General features: G+C 40.1%; 1 protein-coding gene across 1 annotated transcript; it reads left to right on the forward strand.

The window, feature by feature from the left end:
• The first annotated feature begins 1,976 nt into the window (after positions 1 to 1,976).
• Positions 1,977 to 8,132, forward strand: dusp10 (dual specificity phosphatase 10). Its single transcript, XM_030772902.1, has 3 exons — positions 1,977 to 2,772; positions 7,216 to 7,584; positions 7,867 to 8,132. The coding sequence occupies exons 1-3, from the start codon at positions 1,977 to 1,979 to the stop codon at positions 8,130 to 8,132; spliced, it is 1,431 nt and encodes a 476-aa protein (XP_030628762.1).
• Positions 8,133 to 10,519: the final 2,387 nt, after the last annotated feature.

The following is a 10,519-nucleotide window of genomic DNA, read 5'->3' on the forward strand; positions in this document are numbered from 1 at the left end:
CAGTTCTGTAAGACTTGAATAACAAGTCAGAGATCGAAGAGGGTGAAATAACCTCAAACACTGGCTCTCTTTGCCAAGAGCAAGGGAAAACATGGGTGTGGATTGCATGATTGTAACGATGGATGCGGGTTACATCGTCAGTAACTTGTGGGTTTTTATCGCTCGCACTTGGTTGGTTTTGGAAAGGGTGTAAAACTTGCGTGCGTTAGTTCAGTAGTACATCTCGCCTGCCGTTCGCCTCTTCCTGACTGTTCAAACCCGAAAGAAGCGGTTAGTCTATGGGAGAGATTGTAGAGCCTTTCGATTGGTTGCCAATGACATCACCCTCTGTTCTATACATGGGACCCTGAGCATTGTTCATCCCACACTCCCCAGAAAGATGACTTTACACCCGGCGTGCTCTCTCCCATTTCTGGGTTGGTTTTCACACTGACACCGTTTGACTCCAGTGTTAATGAAGGCTTCTATTGGTTAGAGCCGGTGTCAATCGTAAAGTAAGACTTCTGTAGGCTGGTTGGTCTTCTTCAAGCCAGTACTATATTACTGAATGCAAAGCTGAAAGTGAAAATGTTGCGGATCCACGGCCCTGGGACTGGCTGAATGAAGTCAGGCTTGATGTGTAGAATATTTGTATGTAAACTACAGACATTAGGAGAACACCATAGGCTATAGCTAACCAAAAGGTAAGTTATTGCTGATTCAATTCCTTAAGTAGCTGAAATATTTTAAGTTATTTTATACTGGTAATCGGAACCCACAAATAGCCTAGACAATGTTTCAACAGTCTGCAGTCTATTCAATACTTAATATTGGCTAGCGATGCGATTTATGTCAGAACTGCTTATGTGTGAGTAAATTTGTCATTTTTACTAATTAATAGCGCAAGGTAAAATGACAGGTTATATATATTGAGTATCGTCAGTATAGAACGATTGATCACTACTTTTGATCGTTGAGCAGGAAACGACTGTTATGTGAAATGATATGAAAAATTGTATATTGATAAGTTTGGTAAGTGATCTGTTTCATCTTAAAGTCTAAATTAGCTTGTCTGTTTTAGCATACAGACTCGGTCTCTATACTACATTCCCAGCACGTCCACATGCCGAGATTCTGCTTGTAGCTTGGTGCTCTTTTTACTCTGTTAACCCGGGACCGCAGTTTAACGATAGCCTATCGGTTGGGAATCGTGTGGCTCGATTGACCAACCTAATCTGTATTGTCGTAATACATCGAAACAGTAATAACACAGCAAGAGTGTTGTTGGATAAACATTTAATAAACAAGAATGTTTAATCGGTTTGGACACGATTTGGAGAGCACGGACCTAACAAACTGCTGCGTCTGATGATGCGGTTTTTTTTCGTCTCTGTCTTACGCAATTTCTTTCTGAAGAGGGACGAAAACGGCTTACGGGGACTGAGGAGCTCAGCGGCGGGTTGACTTCAACACGCGGCTCCCTAAGACATTTGCGTTTACTGAAGTGAACATTTCAGTCCCACATACAGTTTCACTTTTCCTGTAGAGCTTGACGGCTACTTACTCGAATTGTATTCTTTCTTTTATTCTTTTTTGTTTTTGTGTTGATAACCCGTCTTTCCCAGTTTAAGAATGGAAATTAACAGAACATATGCCAGACAGTTTTACTATCTGCTCATCGCCTTGCATGCTCATTAAATGCATGAATTTCATATTTCTCAACTGAATGTGATTTTCCCAAAAACCTCAGCCTGCAAATGTAGTGAAAACTCAGTTTGTATAAAACGGGTTTGTACTATTCACTCATATCTCAGGCAGCATGACAGGCTATGAAACACATCTAGAGAATATCTTTTGTCTATGAAATGATAGCTTATTCCTCAAGTTGTGTTAGTGTATTCCTCACCCATTAGAGAACACTTTATTAACCTCTTCATCATCGTTTCCACAGACTGGGTCCCTAAGTTCTCTGCTGTCTGCCAGTCCTCAGCCTCCCCATGCCTCCATCTCCCCTTGACGACAGAATTGTGGTGGCGTTGCCAAGGCCTATCCGACCTCAGGAACTCCGACTCCGCCTGGACACCAGCTACCTGGAAGCCACCGTGGGAGCTGTCGCCAAGACAACGGTGATCAGCAGCACCACCGTGGTGAAGATACAGGCGACAAACCTCACGTATATGCCCTCATCCAGCGGCTCCACGCGCTCCCTGACGTGTGGATGCAGTAGTGCCAGCTGTTGCACAGTGACTACTTATGAGAAAGAAGGCCAGACGCAGACGCAGACCCAGGTCAGCGCGAGCAGCCCCAACTTGAACTCTGGAGTCAGTTATGGTGGTCTCAGTGGTGCCTCCTTGCCCATGGTGGGACAAAGTGAGGCCTTTAGTGCACCCAGCCTCACCTCTGGCCAGGCCAGGCTCGGTTTCCGTGTCATCCACCCCAGTGAGCTGGCCAAGAAGCTTACGTGCTGCCCTATGGGTCATCCGGTAGGGCCAGTGCCAGTGGTCATTGACTGCCGGCCCTTCATGGAGTATAACAAGAGCCACATCCGGGGCGCCGTGCATATCAACTGTTCGGATAAGATCAGCCGTAGGCGACTCCAACAGGGCAAAATCACTGTGCTGGACCTTATCTCCTGCCGTCAGGGCAAAGACTCCTTCAAGGGGATTTTTTCCAAAGATATAGTGGTGTATGACGAGAACACAGTTGACCCCGGCCGACTGACACCGTCACAACCACTGCACGTTGTCCTGGAGTCCCTGCATAGGGAAGGAAAAGACCCCATAGTGCTAAAAGGTAGGCATGTTTCAACCCCTGCCTGTAAAAAGTGATTAACTTTGGTTAACTTTGGCCTTGTTGTAGCCTAAGGTTTTGGTTTGATATTGAAATACTTTAGATCAGGTAACAAATGGTTTGCATCATTGAAAACCAGGAATGGTTACATCATAATTGAATTCTAGGAGCTTGGATGAAGAAGATTACACACACACGCTACTTTATTCCAAAAAGCATAACTTTATGAAAGGCAACTTTATCATTCATGACCCCTCAGATAAAATATTAAGAACCTCACATTACATGTTTGACTGCAGGTCTTAAGCTGGATAAGGTTCTTTATGAAATATCAGTGCTTTGAGCTCACAGGTCATATGACACCATTTATCTTAGGTGTTTCGGTTCTTCAGATGGTCTCCCATATGGTCCTATGAAACACCAGTGACATAAACATTTTCAGTGAATTACATGAGAATGCTTTTGTATTTTCTGTCAGATGTATGAATATGGTATGGACTATATGAATTTCTGAAATAAGATGCTGAACTCGAGAAAGGACATTAGCTTCATATTCAATCTCACTCTACAGTAAAAAGCGTATTTATGTAGGTTTTTGGACTTATCATTAAAATCATGGCAAGCCTTTGTATACACACACCTACCTGCCTTGTTAGACCAATACTTGGTTTGGAAAATGAAGACTAGATGACACAAAATCATAGTGTTTGTGTACTTATGATTAGTCTCTGAATCAGAGGTTTGGTTGCTGATACATATGTACTGAAATTACCCTTTGAGAAGCATCTAATATCTGATTATCTTGATTTCACTTACGATAAAACCTGGAAACTCTGAAGCCAGATATCTCCCTCTCTTGTTCTGCAAGCTAGTGTCATGAACAACTCAAACTGGGATGTTTTGCCACTTCTCTGAGGCAGTACCTCTTAGTGTCTTGCAGCCATTCTCAGTATGTTCACAAACTGTCACTGTTTAATTCACGTGAAAAATACTTTGAAGTGACTGCTTTATTTTTCTGCTGACCTTCCACATCAAAATAATTTAGACATATGCTTGAGCATTCTAGTCATATGCATCACATGCATACTTGGGACTGATGAGCTACAGTCAGCCAGTTACTTCTGGATATATTTTCTCCTCTGTGCCTCAATCAATTTTTTCAGCCACAGTGAAGTAACTATTAAACTTCATATAGTCTTGTCAGAATATTTGTGTCACCGCTTTGGCACACACACACATAGACACAGACACACACACGCGCATACACGCACATAGGCGAGAGAGTTCTTCACAGCCATCCTCCTGCTATTGGATGGGGGCGGGGGAGTATGTCTTATGTTCTTTGGCAGCAGCTGTTTGTAAATAGTGAGCTCTATTCTAGCATTAGAACACCGGTCTCTGGTCCTCTGCCATCATTTCCATGTTTGGTGTTGGACAGTAGCCTTTCAGAAGAGGGCTAGGCATGTTTTCCAGCTTGCCAATCAGACAGGATCGCACTGGAGGACTACATAAACATACACTCGCATCTCACATGTTCTCACACTGTACCACAAGTCTTCTCTTTCCTTTTCTCTTCTCTTCTCTTCTCTTCTCTTCTCTTCTCTTCTCTTCTCTTCTCTTCTCTTCTCTTCTCTTCTCTTCTCCTCCTAGCCAATATTTTCTCTGGTTTCTCAGTGCTCTGGAACAGTCTACATGTCATGGCATTAAACTAGGATTACCAACAGGAGAATAATTAGCTCCCTACAATAATTCATTCTGCTGTCGATCTTGGGGAGGAAATTAAATATGCCCTTAGCTTATGATTTGGAAAAATAAATGTTTTCCCTGCCCCCTGAAAAATGTAATTTGAGTTAAGTCCTTTTTCATTCTTATTTTGAACAAGGGGCTTTTTTAAAAAATGTTCAGTGGTGCCTGCTTATATGACATTTAAGAATATTTGACTTGTAAGGTGCTTTATAATAAATGTGAAGCCTAATGTATGGTTATTGCTTATAATATTTGGATCTATCCGCAGATTGTCAAATTGAGTGTCAAACTAAAACGCAGAAGCCCATTTTTCTTGTTAAAATTTCTTGACCATTGCAGTCTGGGGTTCAGTTGCTCCATGTTGTAACTGAACTATTTGGATGCTTTTTGTTTTAATTCATACTGAAAATAATTATTAGCACCACACCCACATAAAGCAGGATTTCATTATGGTCAATAGTTTAAAATGCAAGGTGGACTTAGGATGAACATAGTTCCTCTGTCACATATATTATTGTATTGTACTTATGAGTTGTGGTTGGAAATTGTTTGAAACAATCATTTTCACGAACCTCATAACACCCCCAATGAAGGGGTAATTTTGTAAGGAACGGGATATTCAGTTGTTCAAACTGAGAGACAATTGTAGGTACTTTCCTGAGCCTTATAGTAGGTGTCAATGACACATTTACTTTCCATAAATTATGTAAGGGGATCTTGAGACTCTCTTATTTACTCATAGTGTGTTAACAGTGATGTATTAATTAATAGTACATTTAATTTCTTCAAAACGCTAACTTTCATTTCATGTTATGTATGTATTTTTTTTTTATCATTATCTGTCATATCTTAGGTGATTTGATCAAATGGAAAAAACTGTAATCAGACTTGCTTTCAGCTTCTTGTTACCTTCTCACTTGAATTAGAATTGGTAATTATTAGATGTAAGATAAGTGACAGTAAATGAAGACTCAAGAATCAGAATGAGAATTAATGAACTGAAAGTAATGACAATAATTTTGAATAGAACAAAGACAAGACCAAGCCTTTATTGCCAAAACAAAGCTGTGTATTTGTCTGAAGGTTGCAGGGTCAGTTTGAAATAGTTATGTTGTGCTTGTGCAGTTGACACTCTCTGACTCGACAGTTGTTTGGAGATCCCCCAATCGCCCTGTTGTCATGGGAATGCAGTGAAGCCATACGGTGATCTCACTAGGCATGATGTCAGCTCCCATAGTGTGAACAATACATAAACCGATACGCTGGAGGCAAAACTGAATGGACAGAGATTATGTTTAGAGATACTCAAGCCTTATTTGACTAACTGAAAGTTAACTGACAGTCTCTGGGTTTTTCCAGTTGTTTCAGTCAGCCCATATCATTTTATGAATAATTTACATTTATAACTTTATTAATACATGCATTGCTTTTAAGTTAAATAATGACCCATTGTACATCTTGCTTTTGGTATGAGTTAATAACTGCACAGTCGGGTTAAGAACAATATCAACAAAAAAGTATAGCTACAATAAAAATGGAATGTAATCCACTAGTTACTCTTTTAAGACTTGCCTGATAGGCAGCATAAAATTTGAACAAATATGTATTAAACAGACAATCACAAGTATCCAGTGCAGTTTACCAGTTTTGGGTTTACTTAGGCTTTTATGCAAACATGAGAAATGTTGTCTCATTTCACTGTTGTAAAGGCATAAAAGTAAAATTAAATAAATTTGTCCACTGAAAAGCATTAACACTCTTTGGCATATATTTAGTTAGAATGTAGTTCATAGAAACAATTGCAGACTTACGCTGTAATGATATGAAGATGGGCTTACAGTGTGGAAGGGGATCTTTCACAAAGCTGACGTGATAGGCAGTTCAAACAGAAATTCAAATTATACGCAAATATAAGTTGGAATAGTAGGCTGACCTCCACTTCTGATGAATAACACACGGATAGTGAGAGGTTGGGTGACTCAACAGTGAAAAACAAACCTTCGTTTGCATACAGTACATATTTCATGTCATAAAGTACACAAAACTGCAGATTAACTTTCAGTTTCAGTCTAACTGAAAATCTCTTAGATAACTTCTGGCACAGTGAAAATGCAGCTCGTCTTCCATCAGAATCCTTCTAAATGTGTTATCAACCACTGCTGATACAATGACATTTAGAAGCATACCACTGGCTTTTTCGATATGAATCACACAGGATGTTCTGCATGCTTCTGTTTCTTGTAAGAGCTGTAGTTTTAAAAAGCAGTTTTACATGTGAGGTAAATCATTACTGATAAAACAATAATGATTCAGTTAACATGTCCTTCTTATTGGCAGGTTGCTCTTCTTTTTGCTTAATAAGAGGTAATAGAATAGTTGATGTTTGAGGTCATTTGTTGACCTTTGAGAAGTAAGGTGGTTGTCTTAGAATTGGAGATGGGAAATATTTTACACTTTAGAAGCATTATGTCTGTTGTTGAGAAACATATTAACCTCCAGTCAGTGCAGGCTATGTTAACAGAGTAGGGGTCTCCTGGTTATCTTAAGGAGAATTTGTTTGTGAAATCCTGTGATGTGCATCATCCTAAAAGGTGTATCTTACTTAAATCCCTACTTGAATCAGCCAGTGTCAAAGTGATTTGCCGATGATGAACGTTTGATTCTTTTTTTCATGGTCATATTTTGTATCTGTTCCTTCAGGAGGCCTCAGCGGGTTCAGACAAAACTATGAGAACCTCTGTGACCATTCCCTCCACTTGCAGGAAGACCAGGATGGTGGGGGTGCTGTGGGGCTGTCGGGGACGCTACCTCTCTCCCTGCCCTCTACCCCTGATATCGAAAATGCTGAGCTGACACCCATTCTGCCCTTTTTATACTTGGGCAATGAACGTGATGCACAGGACCTCGAGCAAATGCAGAGGTTGAATATTGGGTACATCCTCAATGTTACCACCCACCTTCCGCTATACCACTATGACCGGGGTCTCTTCAACTACAAGCGATTGCCTGCCACTGATAGCAACAAACAAAACCTTCGCCAGTATTTTGAAGAGGCATTTGAATTCATCGGTAGGTACAAGACAATACAGTTAAAAGTTTTTATACAGTTAAACTTAGTCAAAAAGCTGTATGAAGGTTATTTTCTTGGATGAAATCTGCCTGATCGTTATGTACCGTGTTTAAACCTTCGGAGACATGCTGAGCTATAATCTGAGACCGGCTAAGCACAACAGTACCTTCTCTTTGCTTTAGTAACTTCTGTATGAAATTGCCTTTTGAATAAATATGCCTTCACCAGAGCTGTGGCCAGGTAATATTCAATACTATGTTGTCTTTTTTTTCTGCCACCAGAGGAAGCTCACCAGGCAGGCATGGGCCTCCTTGTCCACTGTCAGGCTGGCGTGTCCCGCTCAGCCACCATTGTCATAGCATACCTGATGAAACACACGTGGATGACCATGACAGATGCTTATAAATTTGTCAAAACCCGGCGGCCCATCATTTCACCCAACCTCAATTTCATGGGCCAGTTGCTAGAGTTTGAGGAAGACCTAAACAGTGGCGTGACGCCCCGCATCCTCACACCAAAGCTCATAGGGGTTGAGACCATTGTTTAGAAGCTCTTACAGGAAACAACAAAGGTTGTTGTCTTCCAAACTAATCTTGTGTAAGAGATTTTCGAGAATCTCTATGAGCTGTCTCAGGACTTGCGGTTGCGCGCCAAAGGTCCGAGTCCTGCAGCCCGACAGAGATCGAATTTCTTCTGTTTTTTTTTTTGAGATTCTCCCTCCTCTTAAAGCCTCTTAAAAGGGCAAGTCGTATGATGGGTATTTAGGGGGGAAAGCCCAACTTGTTGATGCCCAAGAAGTCAGGAGGGGCTTGAGGGAGAAGAATAGAAGATCTAGACTGGGATAAGGTCTGTGCAACAGTTTGACATAGGGAAGAAAATATACCAACTATATTTTTTGTTTTATGAAAAACTGTGACGTTTTAGCTGTTTTTTCTCCCTCTTTGCAGTTTGAGAGAAAAATTTGACTTTTTCCATTCTGTATCTCTCTACTGCTGGTGCTGGCTAAACCCAAGAAGGGCCTCATGTATGGTTGTCAGAAAAGATGAAGACTTGTTTGGTGTGTTAATGTCCTCGCTCTATTTTTATACTAGCATTTACTGGGGTGACCATGACAAGGCCTGAGTGGCTTACTGTGCAATAATTTCTGAGTGGAATGCAACTGGGGGTTGGAATTAATCTGTATATATGGGGGATGATTTTAACATTTCCAACCCTCTGATGACTGACGAAATAATGCTGTTATCATTATGATCATTGCTTTTTTTTCGGTTAAAATGTGTGAGATTGTGCCTGTCTGTCTGGCATGGAAATATCCTTAGAAAGAAGAAAATGGGCATTTTTGTGCTGAAAACTTGCCGTGTCACTGTTGTCTGTGTACAATTTCATTTTGTTTCTTTGATAAAAACGATTGAAACCAAGTCAAGTTTGCTTGTGTGTTTCAGTAATTTTATTTCACATCCAGCTTTTAACTCTAATCCACTTGTTTGCGTAACAAATGGATTTTAACCATCACCTATCCTCTAAATGCTACAATTGTCCCCAGTGAGATTTCATATTGCATGCCTATTGAGAGCAAAGGGACAAGTAAGCAAGTATACTCTTAATATATAGTAGAACACCATCTTTGGTTGTCTTTCCTAATGAATTACACCTTTTTTTCATCTTTTCTTTTGAAACATTTTTCATCTTTATGGCCTTTTGTTACTGCAGCGCTGTTTGTATTTTGTGTGTTTGACTGTATGTGTTCATTATTACATTACATACATTAGTTTCTCTTATTTCTGCCCCAGTTATTTACTGCTGTGTTGCAAGATGATATAATTTCATTGCTAGGGCTTGATTTAACCTCAAACTGATACAACAATTTCAAACCAGACGTAGTGCTGTTTTTGTGCTTTAATGACACAAATAAGGGTAGAAGAGAGCAAGGTAACAAGGCTTTCTGAACTTTTATAAGCACCCAGCTCTATGGCTAAACAAACTGATATCCTCCGCTCACATGGCGATCGCAGTAACAGTGCCTCTCCTGATGCCTTAAGAAGTGTCTAACGTTTATGTGTGAGTGTCTTTGTGCAAACATATGCTAACAACATGCACTGGGCAATGCCCTTTGTAAAGAACAGCACCTCTGTATTTAGTATATTGAAAAACAATGCACAGGTATTGCTGGCACCAATTTAACAATACGGTTAGAAATTGTTTAAAGCTGAACTTGGGACACTGGTTGTCTGTTTGTGAGTTAGTATATGAGCACTTTAAATTTTGCGTTTTGAAATTAAAAGTGAAAAAATTTAAATGTGTGGTAAGTGCACAAGAATCCCAGGAACACATGTTTATACCAGTTATATCCAGCCAATCTAAGGGCTTCAGCCCTCAATATATTTCTAAAATCTGAAAGGTTATTCAGTGTTTTGTTGTTTGTGAATAATTTTGCTCGATCTTCTCTGCATAGACTTTGTTACTTTTAAATTGTTGTTCCTTGATTGAATAGAGACCTGCGCAGTCTTGTGAACTGATGTGTTGTCTGAGAGTCTTTACTTTAATGTCTTGGTCTAATAGGAGCAAAATGTTTTACACCGATATTAACTATGTGGACATAAAATGTGCAAATAATGCTCTGTTTACTCGGAAGGACTTGAAAATCATCGATTGTTTCTGTAGCTTGTTGGAGGACTTCAGTGATAAACCTGAGGTACTGATCAAAAGCATTGTTGCTAATCTAAAGCGTTCATTTATGGCGGGACCACAACACACCCTTGAGTACAACCCGGTTGTAACGGCGGCCATATGTAGATTGGCTAAGAAAATGCCTTACATAAATGGAATCACCAGTCAAACATAAAATTTATTGATTCATATTAGGTTGCCTACCACCAAAGTCAGCCATTACGTTTCATTTTGTGTCCACGCTAAAAAAAAAATCCTGATTATCAT

The sequence above is a fragment of the Chanos chanos genome, chromosome 4 (genome assembly GCF_902362185.1).
Source record: "Chanos chanos chromosome 4, fChaCha1.1, whole genome shotgun sequence".
NCBI classification, from domain to species: Eukaryota; Metazoa; Chordata; class Actinopteri; order Gonorynchiformes; family Chanidae; genus Chanos; species Chanos chanos.

Excerpts from the sequence above, each read along its gene's own strand:
- dusp10 (XM_030772902.1), top strand. The coding sequence starts at position 1,977 with ATGCCTCCATCTCCCCTTGACGACAGAATTGTGGTGGCGTTGCCAAGG. Across the intron at positions 2,773-7,215 it reads AGACCCCATAGTGCTAAAAG|GAGGCCTCAGCGGGTTCAGA; the intron begins GTAGGCATGTTT and ends CTGTTCCTTCAG. Across the intron at positions 7,585-7,866 it reads AGAGGCATTTGAATTCATCG|AGGAAGCTCACCAGGCAGGC; the intron begins GTAGGTACAAGA and ends TTCTGCCACCAG.